General features: G+C 41.9%; 1 protein-coding gene across 2 annotated transcripts; it reads left to right on the top strand.

Moving 5' to 3' along the window:
* Window positions 1-90: 90 nt before the first annotated feature.
* Window positions 91-16,815, top strand: ehmt1a (euchromatic histone-lysine N-methyltransferase 1a). Of its 2 annotated transcripts, XM_080498849.1 has the most exons (23): window positions 91-127; window positions 1,482-1,864; window positions 2,697-2,826; window positions 2,928-3,016; window positions 3,144-3,384; window positions 3,472-3,614; window positions 3,778-3,921; window positions 4,809-5,113; window positions 5,210-5,293; window positions 6,372-6,460; window positions 6,543-6,649; window positions 7,732-7,854; window positions 9,134-9,235; window positions 9,326-9,430; window positions 10,377-10,531; window positions 11,678-11,845; window positions 12,791-12,935; window positions 13,043-13,120; window positions 13,976-14,091; window positions 14,191-14,277; window positions 14,398-14,476; window positions 15,391-15,566; window positions 16,488-16,815. In XM_080498849.1, the coding sequence occupies exons 2-23, from the start codon at window positions 1,511-1,513 to the stop codon at window positions 16,582-16,584; spliced, it is 3,117 nt and encodes a 1,038-aa protein (XP_080354975.1). In that variant the 5' UTR covers window positions 91-127; window positions 1,482-1,510; the 3' UTR covers window positions 16,585-16,815. The 2 variants fall into 2 exon arrangements, 1 of the variants encoding a protein (XP_080354975.1); XR_013936672.1 differs by lacking the exons at window positions 15,391-15,566; window positions 16,488-16,815 and having other exon boundaries at window positions 13,043-13,110; window positions 14,398-14,471.
* The last annotated feature ends 1,328 nt before the right edge of the window (window positions 16,816-18,143 follow it).

Here is an 18,143-nt window from a genome sequence, read left to right as displayed (position 1 = left end):
CCCAAGTTAACGTGGGGAGGGGAATGGTGTGGGGGGAATGTTAGGGTTCACGTCACGGGACCGGAAGTTGAGCTCGTGGTTTCCCGCCCCGCCTCAAACGGGTCAAAGAGAGAGCATCACGGAGTTGGTAGGTCCAGATTGCTGCCCCGACCCTTTATTTCTCTTTTCCTACTGAACCGTGCCCCCCCTCCTCTCCCGGCACCGGTCCTCTGTCACTCGTCGCGCATCTCAAACCCGCTTTGTGCCGCTTTTCTTCCCTCTTCGTGTCACTTTTCGCTCCTCGTGCATTAGCATGCTGTGTAGCTAATTGTTTACTTTTTTTTTTTTTCTCCTGAAAGTTCGCAGCTTAATAAAACACTCACGGACATTTAGCAGGTAGTTACAGAACCATCAAAGACATTTGCTGCTATGAAGATGAATATTTAACTCTGATTTTCAACTCTTTAAGCGAGTTGTGCGACTGTCCCAGAATCAAAACATCCCACTTGCGGATAACACTCCGCTTTTTTAAAACTGTTTATAACTTCTTTAAACTTCGTCGCTGGACGGTTGTGTGAGCCTGGATTGTTAGAAGACTCTCGCAAGTTTCTTGAAATGGGTGGAAGACAACATTAAATGTTGTTTTAGTACACTTTTAAACCCTCCTCCGGGTCAAAACAATAGTTAGCTCTGACTGGTGTTTCGGATTAACTGTGGTCCGTGTTAGTTGGTGACCGACTTCCTGTCGATGGCTTTGGGGTCTACTTGTGTTTCTAAAACTAATAATAATACTAATAATAGAACTAATAACACGTTTCTGACTTCAGTTTTGTAAAACTAGTAAAAGTATTTCTGCCAGGAAATTTCAAAGTAAAATTTTATAGTTTTAAATGTATGGATTTACAGTAAATTTTCACAAGTTAAATTATTTACATCTGAAGTTGAATAATTTAACACAAATTTCTATTTTCGAATTTAAAATGTTTGTGTTTGAAGCTCGTTTTTAATGTTGGAATAATTAATGTTTGAAGTTCGTATGTTAAAGTGAAATTTTCTGTTCAAAGTTCAATTTTTACGTTTAAAGTAAAACTTTTATTTTTGATGTTTAAAAATAGACTTATTTATGTTCAGTTGGGTTTAATTGAATATGTTTAAAGGATTCTTTTGTGTTTCAAGTTGAATTTTATTTGTATAAAGTAAAATCTTTGCGTTCAAATTAAATTTTTGTGCTTAAAATCCAATTTCATACATTAAAAGTTGAGTGATTTATGTTCAAAGTCCAACTTTGTCGGCTTAAAGTTAAATTGTATTTGTTCAGAGTAAAAATGTTTAAGTACAAGGTTCATTTTTTTGGTGTTTAAAGTAATAGTCTTATATTTGAATTATAAATTATGTTTAAAAGTTTTTTCTTTTTTTATATGTGTTTAAATTTCAGAATTTTTTGGGAAAAAGTCCCCGGATACACATTTCATGTTGTAATAATGAAGCTTTTCTCTGTCCAGGATCCTCTGCAGTCGGAGCAGCTTCCTCCATGGAGCACAGCACAGGCGGCGAGGAGTCCCTGTCCACCAGGAGACCCTCCAGTCCCGCCTCGCGTCCCGCCGCCGCTGCCACCGCCAAAGCTCACAAAGTGTCCATCACTCCCTTCCACTGCTCGCCCATCAGCAGCGACGGCGCGCTGTGCGGCAGGCGCCCCCCGGGGGCGCCGCGCGGAAAACGTCTGTCGGCGCCGGCCGGATTGTTCCTGAGTGCGGCGGGACGCCTGGCCACGCCGCTCATCAGGGAGAGACTCGTCGCCGCCGCCGCCGTGGATGCACTGACGCTCGGCTCCAGGGCGGGACGGACGCCGGGCGAAGAGGAAACGCAGGGAGCTTCTCCTGTCCGGGTAAAGTCGGAGCACAACTCTTGTGATGCAGTTGTTAAAACGCCGAAGCTGCACAACAAGTCAAATGTGGATTATATCAAAAATTGGCTTTTTATTTTTTGTATTTTTTTATGTTCCATTTGTTTCATCTAATTTTAATTGTTCCTTCATTTGAAGTAAATCATTCAAATCAAATCAAGGTGAAAAAGCTCAGTCCTATAATGAAACATTTCTTAAAAAAGCACAATTAATTATTATATATAGTATAGCATTAATATTAATTATTATTAGATTATTAATATGAATATATAATATATATATAATATTACTATACTATATTTTTATAGCATAGTAATATTACCATGCTATATACTATTGTTGTTATAACACTGTTATAGTGTTATAATAGCATTCTATATATTTAGAAATATAATATAAATAAAAAAAGCACTATTCATTATTATATATATTATTATATTACTAATATTAATTATTATTATATTATTAATATGAATATTGTTATATATGATATTACCATGCTATATTTTTATAGCATAGTAACATTACCATGCTATATAATATTATAAAACTGTATTATAAAAGTGTTATAGTGTATAATATAAATTTCTATGTATTCATATTCAATTAATAATGTAGTATTTATAATAATATCTAATTAATATACTGTATAATTTGGAATAATGTAACTGTAATTGCGCATCGGAGGAAGCTTGCAGGCGCAGCAGAAAACATGTCAGCAAGGTAAAAAATTATTCTCGCATTTAACTTGTTAAAAAAAAGTTATACAAGTTCTTCTATCTCACGTAAACGACAACGTCTGTTGTTTCTCCAGCCTGCAGGCAAGAAGGCGTCGAAAGCGGCTCCTCTCGACCCCCAGAAGTCCGACGTGGTCGTCAAAGCCGAGCCCGAGTCTCATCGGGACGAGGCGAGGCTCTCCTCCGCCTCGCAGAAATGTCCGGCCGGTCAGTTTGAGCTTCGAAGCAAAAGTCACAGCTCATCGTTTTTCCATTTTTCTTTGGGGATCGCGATGTGTGATTTTTTTTTTTTTTTCATGTTTTCCCAGCTGCGAGGAAGAGGAAGCGGAAGCGGAAGATGGGAAGGTACAACCTGGTGCCCACGAAGGCGGTGAAGGTCGTGAAGCGGCACATCAAGGTGGGTTTGTTTACAACAACAACAACAACAACAACAACAACAACAACAACAACAACAACCTCGTAACACAAAAAAAACGCCCAGAAAAAAAACACGTTTGACGGCTGTTGTTGTTTTCTCGGATCAGCAACCGGCGAAGAGGATCCGGGCGGCGGTGCACGACAAACCGACGACCCCGCCCCCGGAGGACGGGGGAGTTTCGTTTGCCGGGAACGAGGAGAAAGAGGAGGAGGAGGAGGAAGAGGAGGAGGAAGAGGAGGAGGAGGAGGAGGAGGCGGGGCCAGGCGGCCATGTTGAATACACAGAGCTAGCACTGGACTGCCTGGATCTGAAGGCGCAGGTGGAGTTGCTGTCGCCCCCCCTGGCAGGTACGCCCACCACCCCACCCCCACCACCCCTCCCCCACTCCCACCACCTCCACCTGTCTCGATCCTGAAGTGTGTGTGTGTGTGCAGGTGTGGCAGCAGATATGGAGGCGACGGAGTCGGACCTGGCCGAGGAGCTGCCGCTGTGCTGCTGTCGCATGGAGACGCCGGGCGGCGGCGGCGGCGCCTCGGTGGATCAGATCTGCATGGCCATGGAGACGGCGGACGGAACGGTAAACTCAAAAGTTGCCTTTTCGTTTTCAGAATATTTTGGCGGATGCGCGCCGTTTGTGACTAAACCGTGGTCAAAAAAAAAAAAAGAAAACGTCGCAGAGTAACGGCGCGTTACGTTCCACAAAGAGAACTGACGGAGGCGTGTGGTCGCTACGTCCACAGCTGAGCCGCTGCCAGAGGAGGGCCATGAAGCAGGAGATGATGAGACCCTCCAACACCGTCCACCTGCTGGTGCTGTGCGAGGACCACCGGGCCGGCATGGTCAAGCACCAGTGCTGCCCCGGCTGTGGGCTCTTCTGCAGGGCGGTGAGGAGACACCACCACCACCACTAGTACCACCACCACCACTAGTACCACCACCACCAACACCAGCACAAACACCAGCATCACCACCACCAGCATCACCACCACCACCAGCACCACCACAAACACCAGCATCACCACCACCACCACCATCAGCAGCACCACCACCACCACCACCACTACCACTAGCAGCACCACCACCACCACAAACACCAGCACCACCACCACCATCAGCACCACCACTACCACCATCATCAGTACCACCACCACCCGCACCAGCACCACCACCACCACCACCATGCCCACTACAGCCTGTTTGTCGAAGCACTCTGTGCTTGTAATTTGACTCCAGCTTCATTGTATAGTATCTAGTGCAGAGGCTGAAAAGTTTTTTTTTTTTTTTTTTTTTTTTTTTAATAGAGGACACCCACCTGTACCAGAGTTTTATTTTGAAATCAGCCTCAACTATAAAGGCGTTCAGTCAGTGCTTAGTGAAAGGACATCCTCTTCATTTTTGTATTAATTTTTTTTCCTCCCTGTCCCTTCGGGGGCTCCGTAAGAAATAATAAAATGTATTAAATTAAAAAAAAAATGTTTTTACCACATAGAAAATATTTTGGGGAGTGTACTTTTAATCTTCTCATCCACCACAATGACCAACCACAAGTAAAACTAAATCAAATGTGAGCAAATACTGTACTATTATGTAATAGCCGCTACGAAAATATCTTGTTTTTTCATAAATAGTTGAGTAATCTTACGGGTTGCTATTTCTTTAACCTCCTGTTTACCCACAATAAGCAGTTAAATCTCCCGGTAACGAATCACTTTTCACTTGAAAAGTAACGGTGAAGTAGTTTGAGGCGAAGTAACTTCCTGTCTGTCCACAGGGCAGCTTCCTGGAGTGCCGGCCGTACGGCAACATCTCCCACCGCTTCCACCGGGACTGCGCCTCCATCCTGCGGGAGCGCCGCTTCTGCCCGCACTGCGGCGAGGACGCCACGGGGGCGGCGGCGGTGACGGTGCCCCGGGCCTCGCCCTCGCCGTCGCCCTCGGTGCCGCGCTCCAACCCGGGGCCGTCGCTCCCCACCGCCGCCACGCTGCCGTCCGTGCCCGCCACGCCCGCCGTGCCGCTGCCGCTCCGAGCCAGGAAGAGCAGCGAGCCGCAGCGGGACCGCGACGAGAGTCCCGGCAGGTAAAAACGGGGTTCTGGGGAGAAAACGCCGTTAAATCCAGTTGGTCACGTTGAGGGTCTAAAGTTCCTTCGCCGCTTCCGTTGCTTCTGCTGCAGGCTGAAGGACGACGCGCCGCGTCCGGCGGAGAGGATCCCCAAAGAGTCTCTGGAAAACATCCTGATGGCGCTCGATGATGAAAAGTAATGTTAATATGAAATAATGTAACTTTTTTTTTTTTTCAGCCACAAAAAAATTCCTCAGAATGAAAAAGCTGTTTAAACTTTATTTCTTTATTTATTTACTTATTTATTTATTTATTTATGTATTTGTTCATTCATTCATTCATTCATTCATTCATTTATTTATTTATTTATTCATTTATGTATTTATTTATTTATGTATTTGTTCATTCATTTATTTATTTATTTGTTCATTCATTCATTCATTCATTTATTTATTTATTTATTTGTTCATTCATTCAGTCATTTTTTATTTATTTATGTATTTGTTTATTTATTTATGTATTTGTTCATTTATTTATTTGTTTATTTATTTATGTATTTGTTCATTTATTCATTTATTAATGTATTTATTCATTACCTTTTAATAGATGTAAGTAATAAATGGAATCAGCCAAATCTGTGATAAAATGAACAAATATGAATTAATGAATTATTAATTAATTCACAGGTTTAGGTTTTTTTGTTTTTTTTTTTTTTTAAATAAACAATAAGTACATAGAACTGGACGTTTGGTTGGAAAATTTAACTAAGTGATTAAATAAAATTGTGTAATGAAATCCAAAATGGGGAAATTGGTGAACTAAAATGGGAAATAAAACAAACAAAAAAACATAAGCAATATAAGTACAGATAGGAAATAAGAAAATAAATCTACGTGTTTGGACAAATAAGGAAGCACAGAAATAAATCAAATAATAAACAATTAAATCAGGATTAATACCAGAAGTTTGTGGGGTGATAAAGCAAAAAAAGTCATGAAATTAAGAATATAAATATGGGAAAAAACAGATTTCAGTAGTTTTATTAAAGAGTGTTTAAATTGTAACATAATATCCATACGTATACCGAACTGAAAACCAAATGTATTGGAAAATGAATGAGATAATATCAATAATGTCAATATAACGGATTTGTGTCTTTTGTTTTTTCAGTTTTTTCTAGTCTTCCTATTTTACTGTATTTAAATGGAATTCTTTAGAAACTTTCAGTTTGACAAACTGAACCAATCAAATCTTCTTCTTCTTCTTCTTTGTAGCCTGAAACCAAAGAAAACCAGGTTCCCCACCCGGCAGCTCTACGTCTCCGCCAAGCAGGGCGACCTGCAGAAGGTCATCCACCTTCTGGGTGAGTGGAAGAAGACGATGACGACGACTCTCGGCCCCTCGGGTCTCGCACGTTCTCACCCGTGGTGTTATGTCTGCTTTAGTCGACGGGAAGGACCCCAACTTCCTGATGGACGGTCAAAACAAGCGCACCCCGCTCCACGCAGCGGCGGCCGAAGGCCACCACGAGGTCTGCCACATGCTGGTCCAGGTGAGGAGGTTCCGTCGGGCGGTCTGTCCTGATTCGGGCTCCGAGGGAGAGATTTTAGCTTTCCTCCTCGCGTTTTTCTTGGTGTTTTTGTTTTTTAATTTTTTTCAAAGATGCAATGACAAAAAAAGTTACTACTGTGTAAATGTGTTTAAAAATACATTCCAAAATAAACAAAATGCTGTTTTATGTTTAGCATTACAATTTGTGTTCGAAGTAAATTTTTTAAATTTTAGCAATATTTAAAGTTGAAAAATGTTCAATTAAATTTAAATTTTCTTTTCGTAAAGTTCGATTTTTATGTTCAAACTTCAAATTTATGTTTAAAATTCAATTTAACATTTTTTAAAGTACTTTTTTTCTCTTTAAAGTTAATTTTTTTTATGTTTAAAGTTTAGTTTTTCAGTTTAAAATGTTATTTTATATCTTCAGTGTTCAATTTCATATATTTTAAGTTTCAGTTTATATATTCAAAGGTCAATTTTCTATTTTTAGAACGAAGGTTTTAAAGTAAATTCTTTCTCTTTAAAGTTCATTTTTTTATGTTCAAAGTTTAGATTTTCAATTTAAAGTGTTATTTTATATCTTCAGTGTTCAATTTCACATGTTTTAATTTTCAGTTTATATATTCAAAGTTCAATTTAATGTTTTCAGAACGAAGGTTTTAAAGTACATTTATTCTCTTTAAGATTCATTATTTTATGTTTAAAGTTTAGTTTTTCAGTTTAAAGCGTTATTTTATATCTTCAGGTTTAAGTTTCAGTTTATATGTTCAAAGTTCAATTTAATATTTTCAGAACGAAGGTTTTAAAGTCCATTTTTTCCTCGTTAAAGTAAATTTATTTTTATGTTTAAAGTTTAGTTTTTCAGTTTAATGTGTCATTTTATATCTTCAGTGTTCAATTTCATGTGTTTTAAGTTTCAATTTATATATTCAAAGTTCAATTTTCTATTTTCAGAATGTAGCTTTACAAAACAATGTTCAATTTTAAAAGTTTCCAATTCACTTTTATGTTTTAAAATGACATTTTTTGTGTCCAAAGTTCAATTCTTCTCCCGCTCACCGGTGTGTGCGTCCCCCTCAGGCCGGCGCCAACCTGGACATGTTTGACGAGGAGCAGCGGACGCCGCTGATGTCGGCCTGTGAGCACAACCACCTGGACACAGTGAAGTACCTGATCCGGGCCGGGGCCGCCGTCGGACACAAGGTCGGTCCCGCCGCCGCCGCCGTGACGTCGCTCGTGACTGGAAACACTTGAGAAATGTCCCAAGATGATGAGGAAGTGAATGAGGATTTGACCTGTTGTTTATAGATTGATTCCAGTTTAAAGCCTCTCAGGAAATCAAACGAATAGATCTGACTTCAGATGAGAATCTGAAGGAGCTGCGTTCAGGCGCATCACGTAAAACGCCGACCCGCGCTACACGCCAACGAGCGTCGGGACTCGCAGAGTATGACGTCAATTATTCTCTCAGCGTGTCGAAACTTCCTTCACCTTCCTCTGGAGTTTGAATCGCTCTTAAAACCTTCCTTTTCTCTCAACTCTGGTCCCGTCATGCCTCATCGAACCTTTCCTACTTTTACGTCATCGTATCGAGAAGCATCGCGGCACGTAGACGTATGTACGTAGAGACACCAGACCAGGGGTCGGCAACCTTTAATGCTCAAAGAGCCAGTTGGTCCCGTTTCCCACTGAACACAACACCCAGAGAGCTTATACTTTACAACAGGCGTGCACATCAGCCTTTTATTTTGACAGTCCCCCAGGCGGACCATGTCAGGACGACACGACACACAAAACCTTCTTCACTGCTGGTTGACAACTTACAACTAATAAACTAAAATACATGAACTAAGCAACAAAAACACAACACAACACAATTATTACCGACACTACAAACCTAACATAACCCCCAATAATTACATCTAAAACACGACACACAGAAACTCCCATAATGCATTGCAGCTATCAGCTCTTTTATTGCTACACATTAAAATGGAAGATAAATGTAGGAGATCTGGGATTGTTGAGTGGTGTGGCTTTAATGTCCTGTAGTTGTGTAATTCACTAGAATGTTCCGTCACTCTCAACAAGTCCGCAATGAACCTCCTGAAACTGCCGGCGCTCCGCAGCGCAGCGGTTTTACTGTGAAAGGTACAGGAAGCTCCCAGCTTCAGACACCAGTTGACCTGTCATGACCTGCAGCCGCAATTCTACCTTCTTCATGCCATTATTGTTGCGTAAATGACGTCACGTCGCTGCGTCGTTCACGACCCGCCTACATTTTATCCAACTCTTGGTAGCGGGACCGCGCTCTGGGGTGAGCTTTGCCTCCTTACGTCCCTCCGGGATGAACTGCAGTGGGACGGGGGGGTGGAGAAAACCATGTTGTATGAGGTGGTATTTCTGGATTATTATGCCGGGACGTCTTTTGAGTGTCGTGTCCCCCATGACGTTCCATTTGAAGACTCGGTCGTCTCCTCAGGACGTCCTGGGCTTTACCTGTCTCCACCTGGCCGCCAAACTGGGACACTACGACGTGATCCAGCACCTGCTCTCCAAGGCCTCCAAACACATCAACTGTCAGGTAGGAAACACACACAAGGTCACTCAATATTCGAATTTGAGTGTGTGTGTGAGTCCTGGAGCTTGTGTGTGTGTGTGTGTGTGTGTTCAGGACGACGGAGGCTGGACTCCCATCACCTGGGCCATCGAGTACAAGCACGTGCAGCTGGTGCTGCTGCTGCTGGACAAAGGAGCCGACGTCAACATCCGGGACAAGGTCAGTGAAGGCAGCACGCACATTCGGGAGGCGTTCGCCTCGGGGAGAAAGAACGAGCGTTTCAAAAAATACCGAAATACTCTTAAACAGCTCACGCTTCACTTTTATTTCAATGTTACGACGAGGCAGAAGGCAGAAAGTCAACCTGAAGCATGCAAATGTTTCTTTTAAGTGTCGAAAATTGAACTTTGAATGTATAAAGTTTCACTTTAGAACTTTCTTTTTTCGATCAGACTACAAATAGACACGTTTTATTAGAGCGCGGTCGGAATCGTTGGACTAAGTCAAGTCTGTGAGATCAGTTTTTTTTTTTCAGAACACTGCTATTTCTATCAATACCGCGACATCTGTTGTTTTCACCGATTTAAAAATGAAAGACACAAGAGGCTCCCCGCCCGTCATGTTGTTCTCCCTTCTTTGTTATGGTGCTAAAAGCAGAAAAAAAAAACGAAAGTTCTATAAATCTTTACATTGTATTGTTATCTGGGGTGTGTTTTTTCAATAAAATTTGGCCTCGAACAGAAAATTTAACTTAAAACATACAAATTGTGAACTTTCAACACAATTTTTTTTTTATTTTTTACTTCAAACATAGAAAATAAATTGAACTTTAAACCTAAATTTGAGCATAAAAACTAAACTATTAAAACTTGAACACATAAAATTGAACTTTGAACACATTCAACCTCACACATAAAAAATCTCAAAACAGAAAATTGAGCTTTGAAACATAAAAATGTTTTAATTTTACACATAAAAATTCAACTTTAAAACATCTAACTGAACTTCCAACAGAAGATTGAACTTTGAAAATACAATCTTTGAACTCTCTCAATACAAATTGAACTCCGAAACGTCGAAAATGTAACTTTAAATATTGAAATTGAACTTTGAACGTGACGAATCGGACTTGTTGATGGATAAAAAGCCGTTGTGCCCCCCCCAGGAGGAGAACGTGTGTCTGCACTGGGCCGCCCTGTCGGGCTCCGACGACGTCGCCCAGGCTCTGCTGGACGCCCGCTGCGACCTCCACGCCATCAACGTCCACGGAGACTCTCCGCTCCACGTCGCGGCCAGAGAGAACCACCTGGAGTGTGTCGTGTGAGTGTGAAGCTCCCGGAAAAACACACACACACTTTTTTTTTTGTTTGTTTGTTTTCACCATCCCTCGTCGTTTCTTTTAAATAAATTTTTTTTTTTTTTAAATACAATACAGTCATTCCTATGTGCTTTTACAGAGAAAATAGAAAAGCCCAACATATTCACATGAGCAAGCGGGTTTATTTGCGACTGTGGAAAGGAAAAACTCCGACTCAGAGGTGGCGGCATTTCTAGATTAAACCAGCCTGAGCAGTACTATCTAGACAGTAACAGGATTTTCTAGATTAAACCAGCCTGAGCAGCTCTATCTAGACAGTAACATGATTTTCTAGATTAAACCAGCCTGAGCAGTACTATCTAGACAGTAACATGATTTTCTAGATTAAACCAGCCTGAGCAGCTCTATCTAGACAGTAACATGATTTTCTAGATTAAACCAGCCTGAGCAGTTCTACCTAGACAGTAACATGATTTACTAGATTAAACCAGCCTGAGTAGCACTATCTAGACAGTAACATGATTTTCTAGATTAAACCAGCCTGAGCAGTACTACCTAGACAGTAACATGATTTACTAGATTAAACCAGCCCGACTAGCACTATCTAGACAGTAACATGATTTTCTAGATTAAACCAGCCTGAGCAGTACTATCTAGACAGTAACATGATTTTCTAGATTAAACCAGCCTGAGCAGTACTACCTAGACAGTAACATGATTTTCTAGATTAAAGCAGTCTGAACAGTACTATCTAGACAGTAACGTGATTTTCTAGATTAAACCAGCCTGAGCCGCTCTATCTAGACAGTAACATAATTTTCTAGCAAGAGTAGAAATTAGCAGGTAGGCAAAAAACAAAACAACAAAACAAAAAGCAAAACGATGACCAAAGCAAAAACAAAACAAAGAACAAAAACATGATTTTGACAATTGAAAGAACAATAGCAGAATATAAGAAATAGCAGCAGCAAATTTCATCAGTGAGGAGTGGAAGTGTGTACATACACACACACACACACACACACACACACACACACACACACACACACACACACACACACACACACACACATACACACACACACACACACACACACACACACATACACACACTTGAGGTTCTGACTTGATGTTGGCCGTGTTTCCAGGTTGTTCCTGTCGCGCGGCGCCGACGCCTCCCTGAGGAACGCCGAGGGCCAAACGCCTCTGGACTGCAGCGCGTGTGGATCCAAAGTGTGGACGGCGCTCAACGCCAACAAGAAGCTGACGGACGCCCGCAGAGGGAGGGACTGCCGGGGGGAGAGAGTGCTCAGCAGGTTTGCAGGATTTCGCCGGAGACGCCTTTAATTTCCTTCGTATTCATGGTCACGTTGCACACGGCGAGGGAGGAAACCGACACGGCGAAAAGAAATATACTGAGGAGAAAAAAACATGCGTGTCCAAAGTGGAAAAGTTATAAATTATTAAAGATATCTGTAGATGAATAAAATACATCTAAATAAAATGAGTTTTAAATAATTAAAATAATATTTTTAAAAATATAAAAATGAAGATATATTTAAGAATGTAAAAATAGAAAAAAAATACATTCACTGCTAATAAATTGTCATATGAAAAAAATATACTTGATTATTTGAAATCATAGAAAATATATAATTCACTACAGTGATTTCAAAAAAGTTTAAATTCAAATAAGCAGAATGAACATTAAAATAAAAATGTACAAGGAACGTTGCTAATTTTGTAATAAATCAAATGGATTTAAATTAATATATAATGAAAGATTAATAAATAAAACATTTGTAAATCAAATAAAGTTTGAACAAAACAAATCTGGCTATATATAATGATAAATTAGGATTATTTAAACATTTTAAACTAAAATCTGAATTAAATTATGAGCATTTCAAAAGTTATTAAATAGGATTTTTTTTTTACCAAACTGTAGTCCTATTTATACCTCTATATCTGTAATGAATACATAAAGTGACTTCATCAATCAATTAATTTTTTTAAAGATAACATTCCATTCTATTTTTTATGAATCTATCTGTTTTATTTTTTTAGGTTTCCTTTAAAAAAACAAAGCTATATTTTTGTCACTTTAGTAAAGCTCATGTAGCATCTCATGGGGTCTTTACCTGTAAACTATGAAAAGTGATTTTTCCAGTTTACCAGGTGTATAAACAGATTTGATCTCTCTCTCTCTCTCTCACACACACACACACACACACACCTCCCTCCCTCCCTCCGTCCCTCAGAGACGTCTCCCGGGGTTACGAGTCCGTCCCCATCTCCTGTGTGAACGGAGTGGACGGAGAGCCGTGTCCCGAAAACTTCAAGTACATCCCCGACAGCTGCGTCACGTCCAAGCTCAACGTGGACAAGGACATCACCCGCCTGCAGGTGGGAGCTCCGCCGTCCAATGTGCCGCCATACTGAATTACAACATCTCGATGTTAAAAACTGTGTGTGTGTGTGTGTGTGTGTGTGTGTGTGTGGTTTCCTCTCAGCACTGCAGCTGTACCGACGACTGTGTGTCCGGCTCCTGTGTGTGTGGACAGCTCAGTCTGCGCTGCTGGTACGACAGCGTGAGTTCACACACCCCGATTTTTTCCCCCTTATTTTCCCCCTATTATTACCATTATTTTACACTCTTTTTAGCCCTATCTTCCCCTTTATTTTTGCCATACTTTCCCCCTAATATTACCCCTTTTTTTCCTTTATTTGACCCTGATTTTACCCCCGTTTCTCCTCATATTACCATTTTTTTACCCTTATTTTACCCCATGTTCCCATTTTTATCATTTTCACTCATTTTCCTCCTAATATATCATTTTTCACCCCCTTTGCCCCTTATTTTACCTGTTAATCTTAACATTGATCTTATTTTAACCCTATATTACACTTAATATTACCCTATTTTACCTCTAACATTACTTAGTTTATGCCTACGTTATCCCTACTCTACCCTTGATTTACCTTTGTTTCACCTTTTATTGATTAAAATGTATATTATTACCCTGTCAAACTTATTTCACAGTTAGATGCATTCATCTTCTCCACCGCTTCATCCTGAAATTGAGTCGACAACTAAATTCATCCATTTCCAAGATTTGAAGTTGTGCTTTTTTCTAATTGTTTGTCTGATTTTAAAAAAAAAAGAAAAGTAAAATAGTGTAACATGTGTGTGATTTGTCCGTATCGCTAGCAAGAGATTGGACAGTACAATTGTCATATTATAATTGGATGATCGTTTAATAAAGTTTCAACTGTATTTTCCAGATTATAAGTCAAACTTTATCTCTTGGCTTGGCTGCTTAAGCCAGAATTTACTGTTCCGTACCATCGGTGACCACTAGGTGTCTCTCCATGACCACAGAAAGCTGCTACGGCACCACAGAAAGAGACAGATTGAAGGTTAAAATGCCGAACTGCGTTTTCAGGAGGGTCGTCTGCCTCTGGACTTCTGCCAGCGTGAGCCTCCGGTCCTGTTCGAGTGTAACCACGCCTGCTCCTGCTGGAGAACCTGCCGGAACCGAGTGGTGCAGAACGGCCTCAGGTCACCTCCCGCTTCAGGATCCCTTCTTCTTCTTCTTCTTCTGTGATGACGGACCGCACACTGACGTGGTGTGTGTGTGTGTGTGTGGTTCTGCTTCAGGGTGCGGCTGCAGCTCTTCAGGACCATGAAGATGGGCTGGGGCGTGAAGGCCGTGCAGGACATTCCTCAGGGAACCTTCATCTGCGAGTGAGTCCGGATTTACAGACTTTTCCAGACTGAAGGGTCTGAGCTACTTCTCATCTTCCTCCTCCTCCTCCTCCTCACCGTTCTCCTCTTCTTCCACCTCGTCCTCCGCTTCCTCCTCAGGTACGTCGGCGAGATAATCAGCGACGCCGAAGCCGACAAAAGAGAGAACGACTCCTTCCTCTTCACCTTGGACAACAAGGTTTGTACTTCATGAAGGCTGCTGGGACAAACCAACAATCAGGAGGGATTACGAGGTCAGATTAGGTCCCTGCAGTCCAGATAGATCTGGGTTTTTTTTTACATTTCTTCATACAAATTGGCAGGTTTGTCAATATTGAACAGCTTTTTACCCGCAGTGGCAGCGGTTTACCTGAAGATGGCAGCAGAGTTCATCTTTAAAAAAAAGATTTTTTACATACAATTTAAAAGGCCAGTTGTAACAGAATCCAGTCAAGTCCATAAGACGAGACTCTAAAATAGAATTTACTTTTAAGACTCCAGATCTGGATTAAAGAATTGAAAGAATCTGTCTCTAAACTACGGTCCGGGTGTATTGAGGGTATGGAGGAAACACAAGCTTGGGAAATAAGAGTTCATAATAATCATAATTGAAAATCTTAACAGAAACGTGCAATGTTTTTTAAAAAGCCGGTTCTGTTTTAAAGAGGTCTCTTTAAAAATGCAGATTTTTTTTTTAATCCAGTTTTTTTTTTAAAACGTTTTCAGGACTTCCGGTTTTATTCAGATCATCTGTAACTCCTGGTTAGACACTACCTTTAAAATTTGAAGGCCTGTTTATGTGACGATTCAAGAAAATGCATAGTTTTTTGGGGGGGGGTTGTATCGGAAAAGTTTCGCGTTTAAATATTTTTAAAACGATGTCTGATGGTCTTTTTGGTTCAGAGGGTGTTAAACGGTTAAAACTGTTTAAGGAGCGTAGTGTGCCTCACATTCCCTCAGAAGGTGGAGATGTTCAGGAGGAGTACCTGAGAGCTCTGGCCACAAGGTGGCGCTGCTGTGCCTGTTTATTTATCTGCCTGAAGCCGAGAGCTCCAGTTTACCGACCGGGCGCCCGGTCTTCTGATGATGGTTTCATGAAACCTCCCCGTCAAGGTGGGCGACGTCCACTGCATCGACGCCCGACTCTTCGGGAACATCGGCCGCTTCATCAACCACCTGTGCGAGCCCAACCTGCTGGCCGTGAGGGTCTTCACCATGCACCAGGACCTGCGCTTCCCCCGCATCGCCTTCTTCTCCAGCCGGAACATCAAAGCCGGCGACCAGATCGGGTGAGGCCTCGGCAAAGATCAAAGCAACACCCTCAGTCCGTCACTCTTCCCGTTTCTCGTGTCACATCAATGACTGAACAGGTTGTTTTTTTCATTGATTCTCATCAATGTATGGAGCCCCCTAAGGGACATGGAGGAAAAAAAAAAAACTATCTCGGGATCTCGCAATAACTTTTGCGAGATCTCGCAAAACTATATTGTTATATATGCGCATCGCGTATGAGATCGACTTAGTTTGTCCTTTCAGAGACTGTTGTTGAGAGAAGGTGAAGCTAATGGAGGACACCCACCCTTATGAGAGTTTTATTGAGTTTTATTTTGAAATCGGCCTAAACTATAAAGACATTCAAGCAGTGCTTAGCAAAAGGACATGCTTTTGCGAGATCTCGCAAAAGTTATTGCGAGATCTCAAGATCGTTTTTTGTTTTTTTTCTCCATGTCCCATCGGGGGCTCCATATCAATGTGATTTTTGCAGACACTTTTAATACACGTCCAAATAGTAGGTACCGTATAAAAATCTGCTCTGAGAAAGTTGGGACGCCCAGTTAAATGAAAAAAAAAAAAAAAATTGGCATTGAAAATGAGACTTTTTACAATTTTATTGAAAATGTTGGAATGGATTTGATAGATAATGATTGATTCATTTTTAATATAAGTTCTTCCTTAGTTTGACCCACAACGGGGAAGTTTGCAGCAGGAAGTGGACGGTAAACAAATAGAACAGTAGCAATAGAAAACGACTATAGATAAGTATGTGAAACGGTAGGATGCACCGATTCTACTGATTTAAACTATTTGGTCCCTGCCGATGGTATCGCTATCGGTGCATCCCTCGTCTTGCACAACGAGAGTGCAGAGTGTCGAATAATTCGTCATTTCAAGCTGAGAGATCGGACTGTAATCATGAACTGTGTCACCAGGTTTGATTATGGAGATCACTACTGGAGGGTGAAGAGGAAGTACTTCAGCTGTCAGTGCGGCTCTCTGAAGTGTCGCCACTTCGCTGGAGGCCGATAGAAGCTCCACCCTGACCTCTGACCCCTGAGCTCCTCCAGCCGGTGATCAGGAACGAATCTCAGCTCTGTAGTTCAAGTAGTTTTAACTGATTTTTTTTTTTTTTTTTTTAGTTTGTTGAAGTTGTTTAAAGTGTCTTAATTATGGATTATTGAAGTGAAGACAGTTTTTTTTTTGTAGTCCCGAGTTCTTTTTACCACATGTCTAACTTGGAAATAAATATTTTTAAATTAACTTTGACTCTTGTTTCTTTCTCGTCTGATATTTATTTGTCACGTTTGAGCTGACGGGAATCAAAGTGCAGAGAGACAAGCGTGTGTGAAGATCACTGCATCATCAGCACAACAGATACAAGGAAAAAAGAAATTAAATGTGAACAGTTAAAAGGGAAAAGGGATTAAAAATAAATAATAAATATCTGTGTGAAGTGAACATGCATTAGTATGTTAATGTTAAGATATTTTATATATTTATATATAATGAGAGAAACCTTGCGTCAGTAAAAAAAGTGTGTCAGCAAGCGAGTGGGAAAGGCTGTCTGGAGAGAGAGAGCGACAGTGTGTGTGTGTGTGTGTGTGTGTGTGTGTGTGTGTGTGTGTGTGTGTGTGTGTGTGTGTGGGTGTGTGTGGGTGTGTGTGTGTGTTTTACAGTGCAAGACAGGGAACGTGTGCAGTCAAGAAGCAAGACTCAATGTAGGAAACAAATGTGTGTGTGTGTGTGTTTTGAAATTCAAGCGTATACTGTATCTGTGTGTAGGTGTGTGTATGTCGCCACTGAGGAGTGTGTGTGTGTGTAGAGTTACTCAGAGATGTGTGTGTGTGTTCGAAAACCTCTGTCTCTGTGCTCTTACTGTGAAGGCTCCTCCTTGTTGCCATGGTAACAGCTCCAGGTGGAGCCTCCGCGCGAATCACGTGGCTTCAGTCCGCGCGGCTCGTTCTCGTGAGCGGAGAGTTGTGTGAAGCGGCGGAGGTTTTTATTATGACATTTGTCTCCCCTCCCCTTATTTATTTACATCTTCTTTAACAGAGATTTTTAAAAAAGAAGAAGAAGAAAGAAACGATTTAAAAAATTTTTTTTTTTTAGCGTCGTTGAATTGAGTCTCGCGGCGGCTCGGTTGGAAGCGCGGGAATGTGGCGGCGTGTCCGCGGGACGCAGGCTGTGATTTCCAGCGGCTGAAAGTGAGCGAGGAGCCCCGGAGGAGGAGGAGGAGGAAGGGAGGGAAGGAAGGAGGGAGGGAGGGAGGGAGGAGGAACAGCCCCGCATCATGGCATCAAACTTTCAGCCACGCTCTCCCGCCCGGGCGGAGTGACACACGGGCATGGGCGGCCGCGGAGCCCCGCAGCCCGCACACTGACGCCCTCCCAGCGGGTGGAGCCCGGAGGAGGAGGAGGAGGAGGAGGAGGAGGAGGAGGAGGAGAAGAAGCAGCGGCCGGCCGGCGGCCGCCGCCACCTCACCCACCTGAAGCACCTGCAGCCGGGGGACGACGGGACGGCCGGGCGCGTTATGGTGATGCTTCTGCTCCACTGCTCTTCTGCTCTCAGTTTTGGTTTCTGCAAGAAGA

Source organism: Blennius ocellaris (assembly GCF_963422515.1).
Source record: "Blennius ocellaris genome assembly, chromosome: 7".
Classification (NCBI taxonomy): Eukaryota; Metazoa; Chordata; class Actinopteri; order Blenniiformes; family Blenniidae; genus Blennius; species Blennius ocellaris.
The sequence above is the reverse complement of the archived record's forward strand: the minus strand, read 5'-3'. Positions and strand labels throughout refer to the sequence as shown.

Bases quoted from the DNA above. Each gene is read 5' to 3' on its own strand.
- ehmt1a (XM_080498849.1), top strand. From the start codon at position 1,511: ATGGAGCACAGCACAGGCGGCGAGGAGTCCCTGTCCACCAGGAGACCC. The intron at 3,615-3,777 runs GTAAACTCAAAA...CTACGTCCACAG, and splicing joins TGGAGACGGCGGACGGAACG to CTGAGCCGCTGCCAGAGGAG. The intron at 11,846-12,790 runs GTTTGCAGGATT...TCCGTCCCTCAG, and splicing joins GGGGAGAGAGTGCTCAGCAG to AGACGTCTCCCGGGGTTACG.